The 21,426-nt window shown below is 42.8% G+C and overlaps 1 protein-coding gene and 1 non-coding gene across 3 annotated transcripts in view; both read right to left on the minus strand.

The window, feature by feature from the left end:
- Positions 1–4,252: 4,252 nt before the first annotated feature.
- trnac-gca (transfer RNA cysteine (anticodon GCA)) lies at positions 4,253–4,324 on the minus strand. The gene has a single exon. It is a non-coding gene; the product is annotated as a tRNA-Cys (tRNA).
- Positions 4,325–8,231: 3,907 nt separating this feature from the next.
- The window catches only part of atm (ATM serine/threonine kinase), a 184,012-nt gene continuing 170,817 nt past the window's right edge, over positions 8,232–21,426 (minus strand). For both annotated transcript variants that reach the window (XM_068033717.1, XM_068033716.1), the window contains 4 exons: positions 21,137–21,251; positions 19,104–19,167; positions 14,004–14,152; positions 8,232–9,500 (listed from right to left, as the gene is read on the minus strand). In XM_068033717.1, coding sequence (XP_067889818.1) covers positions 9,320–9,500; positions 14,004–14,152; positions 19,104–19,167; positions 21,137–21,251 — 509 coding nt within the window. In that variant the 3' untranslated portion in view covers positions 8,232–9,319. The remainder of the gene's footprint in view (positions 9,501–14,003; positions 14,153–19,103; positions 19,168–21,136; positions 21,252–21,426) is intronic.

Below are 21,426 nucleotides of genomic sequence, written 5' to 3' on the forward strand. Positions count from 1 at the left end.
CCAGGGAAGTGGATAGTATTCTATCACACTCATGACTTCTGCCTTGTAGATGGTGGACAGGCATTTAGGAGACAGGACATAAGCCCAGAATTCCTAGCCTCTGACCTGCTTTTGTAGCCACAGCATTTATGTGGCTGGTCCAGTTCAGTTTTTGGTCAATGGTGACTCACAGGATGTTGATAGTGGGGGATTTAGCAATGGTAATGCCATTGAACGTCAAGGGGAGATCGTTAGATTCACTTTTGTTTGAGATAGTCATTGTCTGGCACTTGTGTGGCGCGAATGTTACTTGCCACTTATCAGCCCAAGCCTGGATGTTGTCCAGGTCTTGCTGCATATGGACATGGGCTGCTTCAGTATTTGTGGAGCTGTGAATAGTGCTGAACATTGTGCAATCATCAGCGAACATCCCCACTTCTGACCTTATGATGGAGGGAAGGTCATTGATGAAGCAGCTGAAGATAGTTGGACCTAGGACTCTACCCTGAGGAACTCCTGTAGTGATGTCCTAGGACTGAGATGATTGACCTCCAACATCCACAACCATCTTCCTTTGTGCTAGATATGACTCCAACCAGCAGAGAGCTTCCCCCCGATTCCCATTGAGCCCAGTTTTGCTGGGGCTCCTTGATACCATACTCGGTCAAATGCTGCCTTGATGTCAAGGGCAGTCACTCTCACCTCACCTCTGGAATTCAGCTCTTTTGTCCATGTTTGGAACAAGGCTGAAATGAGGTCAGGATCTGAATGGTCCTGGCGGAACCCAAACTGAGCATCAGTGAGCAGGTTATTGCTGAGCAAGTGCAGCTTGATACTACTGTTGGTGACCCTTTCCATCACTTTGCTGATGATCAAGAGTAGACTGATGGGGCGGTAATTGGCCGGGTTGGATTTGTCTTGCTTATTGCGCACAGGACATACCTGGGCTATTTCCCACATTCCGGGTAGATTTGCCTTAATTAATATTGTTACCTCACCTCTTTTCTTTCCTTCCCTATCTTTCCTGAACACCTTGTTTCCAGGAATAGTTAGTATCCAGTCCTGCTTTTTTTTTGAACCAGGTCTCTGTATCCCCACAACATTGTATTTCCACACGGCTATCTGCACCTGCAGCTCACCAACCTTATTTACCCCTCACTGCACATTCACATTCATGCACAATAAATCAAATTTACACCATGTTACTTCTTATTCTGACCAACCTCATACCTTACTATTTCCTGCTCTTGTGTTATCTGTCTCTCCCAATTCTCTGTACACCTTGATTTTCCTTGCTAATATTACCTCCTAATTTCCACACCCCTGCCAAGTTAGTTTAAACCCTCCCCTATAAAAATAGCAAATCACCCCACAAGGGAATTGATCCCAGCTCTGTTCAGGTGCAACGCGTCCAGCCTGAACAAGTCCCACCTCTCCCAAAACCAGGCCCAATGTCCCAGGAATCTAAAGCCCTCCCTCCAGCACCATCTCTCCAGCCACACATTCATGCAAATGGAATTCAACCTGGAGAAGTGTGAGTTGATACATTTGGGGAGGTCAAACAAGGCAAATACTGAGAAGTGTAGAGGAAGTGAGGGACCTTGGAGTGAATGTCCACAGATCCCTGAAGGTAACAGGACAGTTCGATAAGGTGGTTAAGAAGGCATATGGAATCCTTTCCTTTATTAGCTGAGGTATAGAATATAAGAGCAGGGAGTTTATGCTGGAACTGTATAACTCATTGGCTAGGGCACAACATGAGTACCGTGTGCAGTTCTGGTCACCTCATTACAGAAAGGATGTAATTGCACTAGAGAGGGTACAGAGGAGATTTACGAAGATGTTGCCAGGACTGGAAAAATGCAGCTATGAGGAAAGATTGGATAGGCTGGGGTTGTTCTCCTGGGGTAGATCTGATTGAAATGTACAAAATTTTGAGGGGCCTGGATAGAGTGGAAGCCTATTCACCTTAGCAGAGAGGTCAATGATGAGGGGGCATAGATTTAAAATGATTGATAGAAAAATTAGAAGGGAGATGAGGAAAAACCCAGAGGATGGTGGGTGTCTGGAACTCACTGCCTGAAAGGGTAATTGAGGCAGAAACCCTCAACTCATTCAAAAGGAGTCTGGATATGCATCTTAAGTGCCATAATCTGCAGGGCTACGGACCAAATGCTGGAAGATGGGATTAGAATGCGTGGATAGTTTTTTGGCCGGCACAGACACTATGGGCCAAGTGGTCTCTTACTGTGCCTTAAACTTTCTATGATTCTATGATTCTGATTCATCTGCTTTATCCCCTTATTTCTATACTCACGTGCGCGTGGTACTGGGAGTAAACCAGAGATTACTACCTTTGAGGTCCTGCTTGCTAGTTTCTTTCCTAGCTCCCTAAACTCCAGGACCTCTTCCCTCTTTCCACCTAGGTCATTGGTACTGATATGGACCACGACTGCTGGCTGTTCATCTTTCCCCCCCTCAGTCCTCTGCAACCGCTCAGTGACATCCTTAACCCTGGCACCAGAGAGGCCGCATATTATCCTGGAGTCATGTCTGCAGCCATGGAAATGCCTATCTGTTCCCCTAACTATCGAATTCCCTATCACTATTGCTTTTCCGATCTTCCTTCTACTCCCTGGTGTCCTGGCCTAAATCAACATCACAAAAACAGATTATTTGGTCAATATCACATTGCTGTTTATGGGATCTTGCTGTGTGCAAATTGGCTGCCAAGTTTCCTACATTACAACAGTGAAAACACTTCAAAAATACTTAATTGCTGTAAAGGGCTTTGGAACGTCCAGTGGTTGTGAAAGGTGCTATATAAATGCAATTCTTGTTCCGGAGAGGGAAGTGAAAAACAGCAGACTGAAAGCCCATGGCATTTTGCTGCTGTATTGGAAAGGTTTGGGTCTGCCTTCAGCCAGGAATTAATCCAGGAACAGAAGGCCACCATTTTGGCTTTGTCTGGGTTTGCCTGCAGCGTTGCCTCATTTGGCAAAAGCAACCTTGCAAAATGCAGTGTGCCCTGAAGAACGACCAATGACTTCAAGAGGAAGTTGGATAGCCGCCTGAGAGAAATAGATGCGCAGGGCTATGGGGATTGAGCCGGGGAGTGGGACCGACTGTGTAGCTCTGTGGAGAGCCGGCATGGATTCAATGAGCCGAATGGCTTTATGACACATTGTCGTTAGCCTAATTCTGTGACTTGTGCTGTTCACAGAACCTCAGAAAATTTAGACTTACCTTTTGTGCACTTTGGTGGTGTAAATACTTCTAAAGGAGATGTGACTTTTGGTGACAATTGCACAACTTCTATGACAGGGGCAGCAGGAACAGCAGGATAGACTGGGAAATTTCCCTACAAATGCCAGGGTTGGTCCCTCATTTTAAAAAATTGCTCCGATACCTGGGTATTATGTTGAAATAATATGAACAGCTAGAGAATAGATGTATCAAAAATTCCCTTTGACCTTGCAGCATGAGACCTTTTGTCATTTATTCTCTCCTGTCCTCTGCCCTATCACAGATCTTCCTTTTTGGTCTTTTACCCAGCCTCTTCCCTTTCACTTGCTCAAAACCTATTAGATTGCTAACTTTTCTCAGTCCTGATGAACGGTCACAGACTTGAAATATTAACTGTTTCACTCTCCGCTGATGCTGCCAGACTTGCAATTTCCAACTTTTTCTGTTTTTTTATTTCAGATTTCCAGCAGCTGCAGTATTTTGCTTTTGTGTCGAAAATTGTATTTGTCTTATCAGCATGTGTTTTTTTTGTCTGTCCTATTAATGCTGACTATGTTAGGATGCTTGTGTTGCATGAGAAAATAAACACCATAAGAAGCATAACACTATATATGAACATATTGATGCAAAAAAATGCCCAAATACATATTTACTGAAGTTATGTTGTATATTTTGAGGTTTTCTGTTTCACCTTGGTATCAATGGAAACATGTTCATGTACTTAAGATCTACAATGTAGAAGAATCATAGAATGGTTACAGCACAGAAGGAAGTCATGCAGCCCTTCATGTCCATGCTGGCTCTCCACAAGAGCAACTCAAGTAGCCCCACTCCCCCACCCTTTCCCCTATAGCCCTGCACTGTTCTTCTCTTCAGATAATTATCCGCTTCCGTTTTGAGAGCCTTGATGTATCATTAAGTGGAATTCTTTCACAACTATCTTCTCCAATCCGTTCAATTTTAGAGACGCAAAATGCTAAATAACATTCATCAGAAAATAAAACAGCTTGTGCGCAAATTCAAAAGGAGGGGGCACCCGGATTTGAACCGGGGACCTCTTGATCTGCAGTCAAATGCTCTACCACTGAGCTATACCCCCAACTACGATACTTCAGAACCATATTCTTCAATAAAAGTATCAGCGACCAGTTCTATTGTTGCATAAAGAATTGATTGTTTTGTATCTTCGAATTCTTCAAGTAACCAACCTAATTATCACCAAAATGATTCACTAATTTAATTACTGTACGTTTTCCAGACTCATTGTGACGCACGTTCGGCGGAGAGTGACACAGAGAATGGAATGCTGCCGCCTGTAGGTTCCATTCAATGCAGCGGCTGCACCCAGCAGTTACGATTATTTTTACACGCTTCTTCCTTGTGTGCTTTAAATACGTGTCACTTAATAGCATTCTTCCACAGACCGGCAGGATTTTATTTAAATGTTCTGTGGGAGAATGCTATAATTTTTAAAATAAATGAATTCGTTACAACAGGTGAAGGCACTTTGTGTTTCTAAAATCCCTGCGAATTTGCTGGCGGAGTTCGGCTGTGAATACCTATTCTGTAAACAGAATATATAAACAGGCTGATATTGCTGCATTGGTTGATATTTTGCTTTCCGAACTCCTCCGGGAACACATGACCGGCCCAGTATTTTGGTCACGTTTTGTCTAGACCTTGTTGCGAAAGAGCAAACTTTTAGTTTAATCCAAATCTGGTTTTCAATTTAACTTCAGACTAGTTGACAATTAAATAACTTAATAAGAAAAAAAACTGTAAATGTTGGAAATCTGAAGCAGACAAAAGGCTGGAATTGTAAAGCAGCTCGTCCAGCATCTGAAAGGTAAAGGTTTTAGATCATGGGCTGAATGCTGAAATGCCAGTGGATACAGAGCGAGTGCGGATCCTATTCTGAAAGGCCAGAACTGCCACCCGCGCAATTTTGAAATGGACGCCGCGAGGGAGGGAACGGGAAGCCCGCACCCAATTAATTGGCTGTTCAGCCTTTCAATGAGCTCATTAGGAGCAGTTTGTAATTTTCAATAGGAGGGCACAAGAAAAATGTGATGTCTAGAATACAGCAGGATATAGAAGTTGTGAACACAGCGGAGGGCCATAGGGGCTATTGTAAGGGCTGTTAAACATATTATAGAAACTCAGAATAAAGCTCAGCTGCTCATATGGTGCCACAGAGTAGCCATTGCTGGAGCTGAAAGATTTGCATTTGTCAGTGACCAGTGGTAGGAAGCTGGAGGGGGACGTGAGGCTGCAGGCATCACTTGGGCAACTGGGGTTGGCAGAGGAAGGCCTGGTGAATGAACCCCAGCAGAGGTAGTGGTGATGGAAACAGGCTACTCGGACATTGGACAGAGCAGCTAGGATGAGCTTTAGCAGATGCAACTGCCTGGACAGGAGGAGGCCAAAGGAGTACAGTGAGGGCCTGCAAGGGGAAGAAGGTGCTACCCAATACATCGGGTCTACTGCCCAAGAGTCAGCAAATGACAGAGTGCCAGTGCCATACGAGGCTGCCCCTATCCAGGAAGATGGTCTCAGACATTTATGTTCCGATTCACAATGACCTGAGGCCTTGCAACCCCATAGTAGTCCCTTACCAGCAACTGTCAAGGTCACAGTCACCCTAAATGTCTACGCAGCTGGCTCGCTCCAGGGATCAACTGTGGATCTAGGTGGCATCGTGCAGTCGGCAGCTCATCACACCATCAGGCAGGTCACAGATGTCATATTATGGGGGAGGAGGGGGGGAACTACATCCACGTTCACACAGATGAGCTTGTGCGGGCACAGAGGGCTTTGCTGCCATCGATGGATTCTCTCAGGTCCAGGGGATCATCAATTACACTCGTATAGGCATCAAGGCACCGACAGACCAGCTGGTTTGATTCCTGAACAGAAAGGGCTAGCGCTTATTGAATGTCCAACTGGTTTGGACACAGGAAGTGAATCTTGCAGGGCTGCACCTGGTTCCTGGGCAGCTGTCATGATTCCTCTATCCTGCAAAGGTCCCAGATACTGCACCTCTTCAGGCCCCCTCCAGACTCCCAAGAATCCCCCACCCGCCCCACAAAACTTCAGACATCAAATAACGCACATATCAGATTAATAACATAAACAAGCGATATTGTAATGAAAACAAAAAAGCAGAGAGGTCACTGGCTATGGGGCATAGGTTTAAAGTGATTGGTAGAAAAATTAGAGGGGAGATGAGGAAAAAGTTTTTCTCCCAGAGGCTGGTGAAGGTCTGGAACTCTGCCTGAAAGGGTAGTTGAGGCAGAAACCCTCAACTCATTCAAAAGGAGTCTGGATATGCACCTCAAGTGCCGTAATCTGCAGGGCTATGGACCAAATGCTGGATGGTGGGATTAGAATGGGTGGATCTTTTTCGGCCAGCACAGACAGGGCCAAGTGGCCTCTTTCTGTGCCTTAAACCTTCTATGAATCTACGGAAAACAGCACCCAGGTGATCCATTAAGTGAATTCAACAGCATGGTGCCTTTCTTTCACAACCACTTCCTTTGCGCCAGGTCTGACTCCAACCAATGGACAGCTCCACCCCCCCATCACCCCCGAGGTAGTCACTCTTACCTCACATCTGGAATTCAGCACCTTTGTCCATATTTGGACTGAGGTTGTAATGATGTCTGGAACCGAGTGGCCCTGTCGGAATCCAAACTGAGCATCACTGGTTATTGGTGGATAAGTGCCACTTGATAGTAGCGTTGCTGTTGACGTTACCTTCCATCACTTTGTCGATGATAAACAGTAGTGGTTATTGGTCGGATTGGATTTGTCCTAATTTTTATACATAGGACATACTTGGCATTTTTCAACTATGTCGGGTCGATGTCAGTGTTGTAGCTGCTTGAACAGTTGGCTAGAGGGACAGCTAGTTCTGGAGCACAGGTTTTCAGCTGGGATGTTATCAGACCGATAGCCTGTTCTGTATACAGTGAGCTTGATATCATGTGGAGTGAATGGAAATGGCTGGAGACTGGCATCTGTGATGGTGGCGAGTTCAGGAGGCCAGGATGGAGCATCCGTTCAGTACGTCCGGCTGAAGACAGTTGCAAACACTTCAACCTTGTCTTTGCATTAACCTGCCGGGCTTCGCCATCACCGAGGATGGGGATGTTCATGGAGCATCCTTCTCCCATTAATAAACAACTACCATTCACAACTGGATGTGCAGGATACAGAGCTTTGATCTGATCCATTGGTTGTGGGATCGATTAGCACTGTTTTATAGCATGCTGCTTCTGCTGTTCAGCATGCATGTATACCTGCTGGGTGCTTCTAGCATTTTCTGCTTTGATTTGAGATTTCCAGCATCTGCATTATTTGGTTTAGTCTTTTCTATCTTTCTTGGACTACTTTCCCCATATCCCTTACTTTCCAAAGTAGCATCTCTTTTCCTTTTAAACACGTCAACTGATTCTGAATCTAGTTTTTACTGGTTACAGATCAGTCACACATAGCAAGGAAAAATAGCCCAAAATTAACAGCATCTGAGGCTTAATATTTTTCCTTTCTTTTATATAAATTCAAATAAAATATTAAAAAAATAAATGAATTCTTCTGCAGGCCCCTGTACAATAGGCAAAGGAAGTACCGGAGGAGAAAAAAAAATCACTGCACAGGGAGGCAGGAGCAGTCTGGAGCTGCAGCAGTCATTTTCCCTGACCTGCCACCGTATGAAATTGCCTCCAATATTGAACAGGAACTACTACAGGAGCTAACAGAAACAGAGATGTCACATTTATTAACCAATAAAACAAAATAGATGACACAATTGTATGGGAAGCAAGCATGGGTATTAACTGGCAAACAAATTATCTTACAGTCTGAAAAATTAGCTCAAGTGTGGAATCTGATTTTATAAATGTTCTCACAGATGATAAATTACTCTGCAGTGAAGATAAATAGCTTTGTACAGTAAAAGGTGGAACCAAATTAAAATAACACTCGTACTTTAGAAACATTGTTGCAATATTTTTATTTCAGTTTTTGTCTAAAAATACATGTTGGGCATGTTCCCATATCAGGTAAAATGGCTGCTGATCCTAAATGCTAAAATGCACATTGCATAGAATAGGTAAATAGAGTATTTTTTCTAAGAATGGATAAGGTGCCTCATAATGCATAATGGAAAATTCAGACAAGATTATAAATTTACAGTTAAAATTATACTGTCAATTTACAATTTATAAGAAGTGCAGAAATAATTAAATTGCTAATGTACACCAGATTCAAGTTCCATTTAGTATCAAACTGCATCATGGATTCAAATTATTTATTAAAACATTTCATTTAGTCAAAATTTGTGAACTGTGCAAAATGAATATCTTGATATTTGAGTAGTAGAATATAGACCAATTACAAAATAACTGTAGCAGACATTAAAACATCTTCACTTGTTTCAGACAACTGAGTACTTTCCAAAAATATTTAGGCAGTTGATATGGACACGAGGTGTTGCTAGAAATGCAAACAATTCAGAATTATTGCTGGGTAGCTCCCATGTTACGCTGTTGGAACTGAAGGCAAGTTAGGAGTTGACAGAATAAATTCACTGATCCCACACTCCCAATGGGGAACTTTGCTCAGGCCAGAGATCCCGGTTTTATTTGTAAGTCCCAATTCTGTGATCCGCACTCCCAAGCATGGCTTTCTGTTAACAGTGTGAAATTTTGTCTAATATTTGTAGCTGTAAACTACAGAAATTCAACAGTAGTTTTAAGAGAATGTTAATCTAATAACCTAACCAAGAAAGTTCTTGCATCTTTTTACCCATTTGAAGTTTTGGAGCATAATCCCTGCCTTGGGGATTGGAGGGCAATACAATGTTGTTCTAGTGCCACCTCATGTCACCATCATCCATTAGAAATTATCCAAGGGTAAAACTATTTTACAGCACTTGACTGGTACCTCAACTTGAAGTACAGGATTCTGATTCAAAGACAATATATACACACACATACATACATATTGTACAGCCAATGAATATATAGTTCATAACAAAAAAAAAAAGTAAAATCTACAGGACAAATTGTGTTTTAAACCCCTTTTATTTGGATCATACCCAAGGCTGCCAGCCTGGAAAGAGTTTACTGAGGTTCTTTAGATCTCTGGCTTGCTGTATGAGGAGATTCACCTGTCCACCCACACTGAGAACAGTGCCATCCTCGACTCCCTTCAGCTTCTCCTGTAGCCTCAGAAGTACACGTTCTGCCACTTTATTGATGCTCTTGACATCACTGTTGAAAGAAAATATAGTAGATGAACACAAATCAATAATAAATGCAAGATAAACAATAAATTGCATTTATATAGGGCCTTGAACACTGCAAGAAGCCCCAAGCTGCTTCACAGAAGTTGAACTGGATAAAAAATCAACGTTGAGCCAAAGAAGTGAAGTGTGCTGTAAAGTCCCCTAGGGGTAGGTGTTGGGACCACTGCTCTTTTTAATATATATTAATAACCTGTACTGGGGTATACAGGGCATCATTTCAAAGTTTGCAGATGATATGAAATTTGGAATTGTAATGAACAATGAGGAAGGCTTCAGGAGAAAATAGATTGATGAAATGGGCAGGCACATGACAGATGAAATTTAATGCAGAGCTGTGTGAAGTGATTCATTTTAGGAGGAGGAGGGAGAGGCGATATAAACTAAATGCTAAACTAAATTTTAAGCCAATGCTAATGCTCTGGGGACATGGGTTCAAATCCCACCATGGCAGATGGTGAAATTTTAATTCAATTAATAAATCTGGAATTAAAAGCTAGTCTCATGGTTACCATGAAACCATTGTCGATTGTGGTAAAAACCCATCTGGTTCACTAATGTCCTATAAGGAAGGAACTGATCTGGCCTACAAGTGACTCCAGACCCACAGCAATGTGGTTGACTCTTAAAATACCCTCTGAAATGTTCTAGCAAGCCACTCAGTTCAAGGGTAATTAGGGAAGGGCAGTAAGTGCCAGCCTTGCCAGCAATGCCCACATCCCACAAATGAATTTTAAAAAAAGCAGGTGGAAGAACAGGGAAACCTGGGGGTGTACATACACAAGTCTTTGAAGATGGCAGGACAAGTTGAGAAGGCTGTTAAATAGCGCATGGGATCCTTGGCTTTATAAGTAGAGGCATAGAGTACAAAAGCAAAGAAGCTTTGTTAAATCTTTTATAAAACACTACTTAGGCCCAGCTGAAACAATGTTGCCAATTCCGGCACCATACTTTAGGAAGGATGTCAAGGCCTTAGAGGGGGAATTTACAAGAATGGTCTCAGGGATGAGACTTCAGTACTGTGGAGAGGAGATGTGGGCATCGCTGGTTAGGACAGCATTTATTGCCCATCCCTAACTGCCCTTGAGAAGCATTTGACCGAGTATGGCATCAAGGAGCCCTAGCAAAACTGGAGTTAGTGGGAATCAGTGGGAAAACAATGCTGGTTGGAGCCGTACCTACCACAATGGAAGATGGTTGTGGTTGCTGCAGGTCAATCATCACAGCTCCAGGACATCACTGCAGGAGTTCCTCAGGGTAGCGTCCTAGGCCCAACCATCTTCAGCTATTTCACCAATGACCTTTTTTCAATTATAAGGTCAGAAATGGGGATGTTTGCTGATGATTTCACAATGTTCAGCGCCATTTGCGACATGTAGAAATGAAGCAAGACATGGACAATATCCAGGCTTGGGCTGATAAGTGGCAAGTAACATTCACGCCACACAATGATAGGCAATGACCATCTCCAACAAGAGAGAATCTAACCATCTCCCCTTGACATTCAATGGCATTACAATCGCTGAATCCCCCACTATCAACATCCTAGGGTTTACCACTGATCAGAAACGGAACTGGAGTAGCCATATAAATACTGTGGCTACAAGAGCAGGTCAGAGGATGGGAATTCTGCAGCGAGTAACTCACCTCCTGACTTCCCAAAGCCTGTCCACCATCTACGGGGCACAAGTCAGGAGTGTGATAGAATACTCTCCACTTTCCTGGATGAGTGAAGCTCCAACACCACTCAAGAAGCTCAACACCATCCAGGACAAAGCAGCCCACTTGACTGTCACCCCATCCACAAACATTCACTCCCTCCACCACCAAGGCACAGTTGCAGCTGTATGTACCATCTGCAAGATATACTGCAGCAACGCACCAAGGCTTCTTAGACAGCACCTTCCAAACCCATGACCTCTACCACCTCGAAGGACAAGGGCAGCAGATGCATGGGAACAACACCACCTGCAAGTTCCTCTCCAAGCTACACACCATCCTGACTTGAAACTATATCACCATTCCTTTACTGTTGCTGGGTCCTGGAATCTTCCTGGAATTCCCTTCTGAATAGCACTGTGGGTGTACCTACCCCACATGGACTGCAGCAGTTCAAGAAGGCAGCTCAATACCACCTTCTCGAGGTCAATTAAGGATGGGCAATAAATGCTGGCCTAGCCAGTGATGCCCACATCCCATGAACGAATAAAAATATGGACAGCAAAGTTTTGGTTTATGGACGGTTGAGGCCAGTAAGGAGAGCATTAGAATAGTCGAAATAGACAAGATACACGTAGAAAAGTATTGAGGACCTCAGCACAACTTTGAGTTATATCTGATCAATTTTTATAATGCAACATCACTGTTTCGCCTTTTATTTTTAGCTAAAGACATTTCGAACATGTAAAGTAATTCATTGGACTCTCAATGAGTGATTTATATGTTTAGCTAGAGTTCATTATTTACTGTTGCTTCATGATGTAAATATTGTAAAGAAGCCCTTTTTAGTATTTATTTGACCTTTAAAATTGGGCAATCAAGAAAGGTGATTATTGTAAGTGGTGAATGTGGCACTAGCTTGGGAGAAGATTTCCAAATATGGAACCTGATAAAATGATTTCTTGGTAAAGTAACTAGGATTCACATTAGGATTATATTATACATCATCTGACTACCTTTTTACCTCCCCAAATTTTCCAATGTTGTGCAAATGCTGCATTGCTATGTGCCTGTATAAAATGTGCACTTGGAATCTGGCATCCTGGCCTTGAGTTCTTATATATATGTGTCCTGGTTTTGCTAGTGACCATGAAGTAGTGACTTTTCCCATTTTGGTTTGTTTCTCTAATTTTTTTAAATAAAAAGTGCATCTTCTTTTGCCGTTTAGCAGCTTACTGCTGATTCTTCCCTTTACTACTGTACTTGTTCAAGAGAATTACACTCAGTGGAAATAGCTCCCACTGGATAGATGAGCATTTCTCTGGGACTTCCTCTTGCCCTCAGGGAGCAAGATGAGGGGTTTTACAAGTAGAAGTAAAGGCAGTCGGAGTAGACCTGCCCTTACCCCAGGAGGCAAGTGTAAATATAACCTCACAACGTGGTTTGGGTATGTCTGAGGATACCTGTCTTTGCTGCTTATGCTTCACAAAGGAGGAAGTCTTTGATCTCTTCTGCAGTCAGACCTCCAAGCCTATCCATGACTGGATGGCTTTACCAGAGTCATTGAAACTCACTATTGCCTTGAACCTCTATGTGATCAGCACCTTTCAAACTTCCTCAGGTGACATCTCAGGTGAACAGCACGGATGCCTTTAAAGGGAAGCTAGATATGTACACAAAGGAGAAAGAAATGGAAGAATATGCATATAGGGCCGAGTGGCCTATCGCCACGCTGTAAATTCTAGTAATGGCGAAGAAAACAGGACCAAGGATGGATTCTTGGCTACACCACAGGCAAACTCCATCTTTGTTTTGTATATAACGAGTTACCATATGCCAAAATAAAGCCTTATATGCTATAGAGGTCCAAAAGCCACAAAGACTTTGAGTGAGTTACAATACATGAAGGTTTCTGAACTGAATGCAAACATCGTGTAATAAGTTTATCCATGTGGTTTTGCTCCTGGCCTCTGCTCAGCCCAATGATGATATTGGAAACATACTAGGCTGGATTTTCAAAGCCCAATAGGGGCAGGACTGGAGGCAGGTGAGCAGAAGAATTGCCATGGGAGAGAGGCATGCCGGTTTGCTGGCATCTTTCTACCTCCAGGCCATTTTGAAAGAGGCCAGGTTGGAGGCGCAACGGCTACCCACCTGCAAGTTGGGGGTTGCCAATTAAGGGGCCAGTGAAAGGAGGCAGCCTCCCGGCAACAGACTGAGTGGGGGTGGGTGGAGGGAGGGTTCAACTCCATATCCCTTGTTTAAGAACCACCCCCCATCCAACTTACAAATGAGTACCCCCTCCAGAATGGCAGTCTGGCAGCTGTGGCCATTCTTAATTTCAACAATTTTAAAAAAGCTGAGAGGGCGCCTCCATCTTGAGCAGCCCTCTCTCTCCCTTACCTGCATTGGCAGGCTGCTGCTCTCTCAGTGCCGGAGGGCCTCCTATTGGCCCTCCAGCATTCTTAATTGGATGGTGAGCGTGCTGTCTGGCCGATAATTGGCTTTTCATTCAAAATGCTGATGCCCTGAGGGGTTGGGACCTGATATTATCCGGACACCGAGGTCCCGACCCAAAAATGAAAATAGAACCATAGAAAGGTTACAGCACAGAAAGAGGCCATTCAGCCCATCGTGTCTGCACCGGCTAAAGAAACTAGCCGCCCAATCTGGCCCACTGTGTGAGGAATCAGTGACACAAACCAGCAGCCTATTGCTCCTGAATGCAGTGCATAACAATGAATTAAGTCACGTTGGCATTGTATGATCACTAAAGTTGCCGCAGCATAGATATCTTAACATTGATTCTTACCTGTTTTTTCCATCACAATCTGTGTCATCTCCAGCTACAGTAGAGTTCAGAGTGGAATGGAGGTCTGCATCTTCTTCAGGCCTCTGCTGTAGGTAAAGTGCTTTCAAAGGATTCATGGTCCAGTCAAAAAGAGGATCATACAGCAGCACCTGAAAAGTGTGTGGAGAATTTAAGAAGAGGGTCTGTATGACTAATAATAGCATTCCTTAATAAACACACCCCCCACATTGTAAACTGATAGAGCTTCAAAATTATAATTTTTTTATAGGCATATAGGACTCCAAAACAGTAAACACCAGAGCCAAGTGGCCAAAACAGATCTTAATATTGGCCCGGATTTTACAGTTGTAATGGCGGCGTTTGCTGTCATTACTCTCTGAAATTGACAGCAACATTTGGTGTCTGTGCATGCCTGATGCAGAAATCCAGAAGTTGCTGTCGGGGATTTCCCACTCCTCCATAGGATGCACTGTTGAAGTCCTCACAGATGAAAATCAACTAGAAATCACAAAAACAGATCATTTGTCATTATCACATTGCTGTTTGTAGGAGTTCGCTGTGCGCAAATTGGCTGCTGCGTTACCTACATCGTGAAAGGCGCTATATAAATGGAGATCTTTCTTTTTCCATTAAACTGATGTGAACTTTCACTTTTTACATGATTATCCTGTTTAAAAAAACCCTTGAAAAAGTTATGCCTATTTGAAAGAGGTGCAACTGGGTTTTTAAATTGGTGTATTGAATCATAATTACCGAAAAACCTCTCTAGCCCTGAAAAACTAATTTTATAGTGTGGAATGCCAAACTTCTCCAGTTCTTGATAAAATTCCATGGATTTTTAATTTTAAAAAAAAGTTTGTTTGATATTTCAGCTTCTACCTTAATTCCATGAGCATGTCCCAATCTTTACTTCGCTTTCTGTAAAATTCTAAAAAAATTATTAAAACCAGCTGGTTACTTCCTGGTTTACTATCGGTGAAAATTCTTCAATGTGATTGGCTGCTTGATGATATCATTGTTGTTGCACACCTGAGAATCCGCTATAGTTGGTGCCAGAATGAAGTTAATGTTCGGAAAGGTGAAATCCACTTCAGATCTCACTGGATACTCAAACTTGTGCAGCCCTTCAAATGAATACAAGGCTTAGAGCTGCTTGAGGTTATCCTGCAGGGCCACTTGCAGTCTCCCGCAGTGAAAGTCAGCAGCCTTCACCCACCCAGCTGCGGCATTGGGGTCGCACTGCACTGGAGCACTACGACACGCAAAAGCACCCTCAAGACAGGAAGACAGGCACGAGGGTAAATAGTTCAGTTTTGTATGTACTATTGGAAGTGTCATTGGATAAAGTTGTAACGGAATTTTTCTTCCAGAATTTTAGCCAAGACGACACTGTGATGGTACGTGGAAGGTGGATAGAAAGGTAAGGAATCATGGAACAATTGCGATATGGTGATGACATCTCAAGGAAACTGGAGTCTGAGTATCCTATCACAGACAGCCTTGCCTGCAGCGAAATGGTCCCGGATGCCTTCCTCCTCTTCCTCCGCAGGCCTGGTGGCAAGGGATGTGCCCTCATGAAGATAAGAAATAGGAGCAGGAGTAGATCATACGGCCCAGCGAGCCTGCTCTGCCATTCAATACGATCATTGCTGATCTTAGGCTTCAACTTCACTTTCTCACCTGTACCCCATATCCCTCGATTCCGAGACACCAAAAATTTGTTTATCTCAGCCTTAAATATACCCTTTGGGTAGAGAATTCCAAAGATTCACAACTCTTTGAGTAAAGAAATTTCTCCTCATCTCAGTCCTAAATGATCAGCCCCTTATCCTGAGACTGCGCCTCCGTGTTCTCGATTCCCCAGCTAGGGGAAACAACCTCTCAGTGTCTAGCCTGTCAAGCCCCTTCAGAATCATGCAAGTTTTAATGAGATCACCTCTCATTCTTCTCAACTCTAAAGAATATAGACTCAATTTACTCAGCCTTTTGTCTTAAGACAACCCTCTCATCCTAGGGACCAATCCAGTGAACCTTTGCTGTACTCCCTCCAATGCAAGTATATCATTCCTTAAAGATTGAGACCAAAACTGCGCACAGTACTCCAGATGTGGTCTCACCAAAACCCTATACAATTGTAGCAAGACCTCTTTATTCTTGTACTCCAATCCCTTTGCAATAAAAGTCAACATGCCACTTGCCTTCCTAATTGTTTGCTTTACCTACATGCTAACTTTGTGTTCCTTGTACAAGTACACTCAAGTCCCTCTGAACATCAATATCTACAAGTTTCACGCCTTTTAAAAAATATCCTGTATTTCTATTCTTACTACCAATGTGAGTAGCCTTACACTTCCTCACATTGTACTTCAACTGCCATCTTGTTTCCCAGTCAAATAACCTGTCTATATCTCTTTGCAGCCTCTGTGTGTCCTCCTCACAGCTTATATTCCCACCTAGGTTTGTATCGTCAACAAACTTAGATGTATTAGTTGCTGTCCCTTAGTCCAAGTCATTAATATAGATTGTAAATGGCTGAGGCTCCAGGACTGATTCTAGTAGCACTCCACTAGTTACACCCTGCCAACATGAAATCCCTACTGTTTGATTTCTGTCCATTAACCACTTCTCTAACATTACCCCCCCAACTCCATGAGCCCTTATCTTGCGTATTTATCTTTTGTGTGGCACCTTATCGAATGCCGTTTGTAAATCCATGTATACTACATCCACTGGTTTCCCTTTAATCTACGCTACTAATTACAACCTCAAAAAACTCTAATAAATTTGTCAAACACGATTTCCCTTTCATAAATCGCTGACTTTGTCAGATCATACTATGATTTTCTAAGTGCATTAAGACTTCTTTAATAATAGATTCCAGCCCTTTCTCGATCTCTGATGTCAGGCTAACTGGACTGTACTTCCTCGTTTGCTCTCTCCCTCCTTTCTTGAAAAGTGGTGTAGCATTTGCCAACTTCTACTGCTAGTGCCCATCATCATCCTAAAATTTTACACCAGGGGATCTTTCCAGGCAGGAGCAGGTGGCATCAGCAACACTTCAAAATTTGCAGTCCATCGCTGCATCAGGGAGGTAACAGAAGTGCTATACAGGAGAGGGGACATCATTGTCTTCAGTTAACATCTCCAGAAAGTAAGTGTAAAGTGTCTGAATGCTCTGTCACCAATCCTGGGGTGAAGGGGGAAGAGTTTGCAAGGAAGAATCTGAAGATCAAGATATTTGGGAGAAGTTGGAGTGCTGGAGTATATTGTTGAAATGGGGCGGGGAAGGCCATGGAGGGATTTATAGATGAGGATCAGGATTTAGAATAGAATATATTGGGAGACAGGGAGCCCACGTAAGAAAACGAGAATAGTGTGCTGGGTAAGTGGGATTTAGTGTAGGTCAGGATATGTGTGGCAGTTTTGGATAAGATGGAATTCAGAGAGGGTGGAAGATGGGAGACCAGAGAAAAGATTATTGGAGTAGTGGAGTTTGAAGGTGACAAAGGCAGTGGGGCTGAGTGTGGCAGAGGTGGACAGTATTGTGGAAGTGGAAGCAAACAGTCTTGGTGATAAACGGGATGTAAAGTTCAGCCCAAGATAAAACAGACCAAAGTGCAAATGATCTGCTGGAGAATGTGGCTGGTGTGTGGGTTGGATTCAGTGGCAACGGAGTGGAAAATGTGATGGGGCTAAAGATGATTTATGTCTTCCCAATGTTGAGCTGGGGAAAGTTATAACTTGTTCAGGGAGGCGGTGGTGTACTGGTATTATCACTGGACTAGTAACCCAGAGACCCAGGTATTGCTCTGGGGACATGGGTTCGAATTCCACCACAGCAGAAGGTGGAATTTGAATTCAATTAATAAATCTGGAATTTAAAGCCAGTCTAATGATGGCCATGAAACTATTGTCGCTTGTTGCAAAAACCCATCTGGTTCACTAATGTCCTTTAGGGAAGGAAATCTGCTGTCCTTACCTGGTCTGGCCTACATATGACTCCAGATCCACAGCAATGTGGTTGACTCTTACATGCCCTCGAAATGGCGTAGCAAGCCACTCAGTTCAAGGGCAATTAGGGATGGGCAATAAATGCTGGCCTGGCCTACGATGCCCACATCCCATGAAAGAATAAGAAAAAATATTTTATGGCAGACAAGGTGATGGCAAATACAAAGACAGCCAAAGGGCCAAAAGAAGTGGTGGAGATATAGAGCTGGGTATCATCAGTATGCACGCAAAAGCTGACATAGGCTTATGAATAATATTGTTAAGCAGGAAACATGCAGATAAGAAAGGGGAAGTAAGTCAGTGCTAAATTTTGGGGGGAACTCCAAAGGTGCTGATATCGGGGAGGGAAGAAAACTATGGCTGGAAGTATGCTGTGCTTGGATTGGTATGAATGAAACCATGTAAGGACAATCCCAGGGAGCTGAATGAGGGAAGAAGTGTTGAAGGATAACATTATGGTCAACAATGCAGAAAGGTCGAGGAGGAATAGTTCACCATAGTCAGTTGCAGAGAATGTTGTCTGTGACTTTGGTCAGGGCCGTCTCAGATTGCGAGATAGGTAGAAGCCAGACTGAAGAAATTCAAAGGGGAAATTTCAGGAGAGATGGACATGAAGTTAGGAGTCAATTAAATGTTCAATGACCTTATAAAGGAAAGGGAAATTAGGGATTGGATGGTAATTGGACAGGATGGATGAGTGGAGAGTGGGTATTTTGAGGGAGAGAGCTAGACAGTGCCAGAGAAAAAGACACCAATTGATGATTGGGTCAGGAAGAAAGGTTCAGTGGGGGAGGGGAGTCAGAGAGTAAGATGGGGAACTCATGGATAAGATGAGCTTGGAGAGGGTGGGGCGTATGGAGCAGAAACTGTATGAACATAGTTGTCCTGGCCTGAACTGGATGGCAGATGGGAGGTTGAAGGATAGGGAGCTGCACAGATGGGCTCAATCTTGGAGAAAAACATATCCAAGAACTCCTTGCATTTGGTGTTTGAGGTGAATGTGAAAGTAAAAGTGTACCAACTACTTGCACGTTCATTAAGCATCTGTTTAATGGAGAAATAGACATAAATTTGATAAAGAAAAGTTACCTCGACAATCGTTAGTAAGGCTTCTTGGGAACTTCTCATAACCTCCATTGTCTTTTCACAACACCTGAAGGATAAAAGGTCACAGAAAACGTTACTGGGGGGGCGAGTTTTCACAGTCTTTCACCTCTGGAATCTAAGTTTAACCCAAAGAGTGGGATAAATCACCATTATTAGCTGGTTGCAAGTGTCCTCCTACACAGTAATGATCAACAACTCTAATTTGACATTAATTGGCAATCTTGGAGGTTCTATAATTGTTAACATAGAAAATTGAAAATTCACATGGGTGCAGTGGAGGGTACACTGTAGAGGCACAACGTTGGACAGAAAAGAGGGCACTTTACATTGTTAAGGCCCAGGATGTACTATGACAGACTTGAAAATACTCAACCAGTAATAAAAAGCACCAAAAGTGAAAAAGTATTCTCTCGCCTCTAACTTTTTTCACTTCAAGTCCAATGATCCCACAAAGAATATATTCTCCTGTCTATTTTACATAATGAATAAAGTACACTTAGGAAACTTCATGAAATCAAAGCTGATTTTTCGGTTTATAAGGGTTTGTTCTATATCATAAATACTAATGCAATTTTCAAGGTCATAATTAGCACTGTGCTGCAAGGATTAGATATAATAACTATTTCAATCAAAGAGAGATACTTGAGGCAGAAACTGTTGCATATTTTAAGGGACGAGGAGATAAATATTTGAAGCCAAGGAAGAAACATAGCTGTAGGGAAGGAGCAGGGCAGTAGAATTAGTTTTTGATTGCTCTAGCAAAGAGATGGCACAATGGGATAAATGGCCTTCTTCTGTGCTATAAACCTATAAGGTTTGAGGAGTATCAAGTTGAAGGCCACCTCTAAGCTTGGTGGGAAAGTATAATCTTCACGGTTTATATGAACAATACAGAATTCAAGCTTTATTTTCAGTAACAAACAATATTCATATAAATTACATCCTTTATCACCTAGCAGCTTATACATAAATCTGCTGGAAGAGATCACAATAATCATGGAGAGAAGGAAGAAGAAAAAAAAAAATCAATGGAAAGGAGCATCCATGAGCCTGATCCTATCCTCCTATTCTCACTGTTGGACAGTTAACATTTGCTATTGAGACTCATACATAAAAAATGGGCATTTGAACAATGTGGTAGAGGGCTACCAGTGTTCGTGGAACCATAGAGATGATTCCAAATCCAGTTTTTGCAGCCGGTAGAGGGGTGTTTAGGGAGCACATCATGAGAAATCATGGGTGTGTAGCTCTGTGATTTGCTGTCAATTAATGGTCTTTCTGGCTCAGTGCTAAAATGGGTTGTGCATTTGCATACAAAGCCACTGAGGGAGCAAAGGGGTGAGATGTGGTGCACTATACTTAAGGAATTTTTCTTTCTCTCTCTTTCCACGTATTCTACATCATGTGCCATTATCAACTAAGAGGGTAGGTAGGCTGGCCCTATGCACAGACATGTCAGAATTGGTTACTTTCAAAATAAATAAATTACCATTCTTTTTAACGACGAAGAGTACATGAGGCTGGATCAGTTTAACCCTCCCTCCCCATGGGGAAGCACTCGGCACCTGCTCAGCACCAGCTCATGATGGCACAATTAAGCCAGCAACGCCATGGACTTATGGATCTCAACTGGTAATAACTTGCTGAACCACAAAGTGTGAACTCAAAGCTGCAATTCAATCACGGTACAAGGCAAATGTTGCAAACTCAGTTTTCTTGCACTTTATAATTTCATATGAATTCCTATTGGACATTGTCAGGTAAATTTAAATTAAATCACATTGCAAGCTTCATCACTTTCAAGACAGAATATGGTCTACCTGCACACAATGTATTCTTGGGCCCATTTAACAGGAACAGTCACATAATCTAAGTTTAATCCATTTGCCTGTTAATTTATCGAAATGAACGAATACAGATTTACTGTTAATCAGTTTTGATGTTTAAAATATTTACTTTCTGATTGAGACAAGTGTAATATTGTAACTGACACAAAAGTAGCTTCTAGTACTTACCTCCTGAAAACACCTTCTACGCCAGTGATCCCCATTCCATCGACAATGTCCCTCGTTAGTCGAAATGGAACAGTCTCTGGAGTAGGTAGAATTTTTCCTTGCTCAAATGCAACCCCTATTACGGGAGAGAAATGTGTAAGGAGGTCAGGTGAATGAACTGTGCATTAACTGTAACCATTTATAAAACACTGTTCTGGTTTCTCCACTGTCCCTCCAACTTTCCATAGTGGCTGCTTCCAATGACAGTGCGCTGACATGTCTATGCATAGGGTCAGAATTGTTTACTTTTA

This window comes from Heterodontus francisci, chromosome 6 (genome assembly GCF_036365525.1).
Source record: "Heterodontus francisci isolate sHetFra1 chromosome 6, sHetFra1.hap1, whole genome shotgun sequence".
NCBI lineage: Eukaryota > Metazoa > Chordata > Chondrichthyes > Heterodontiformes > Heterodontidae > Heterodontus > Heterodontus francisci.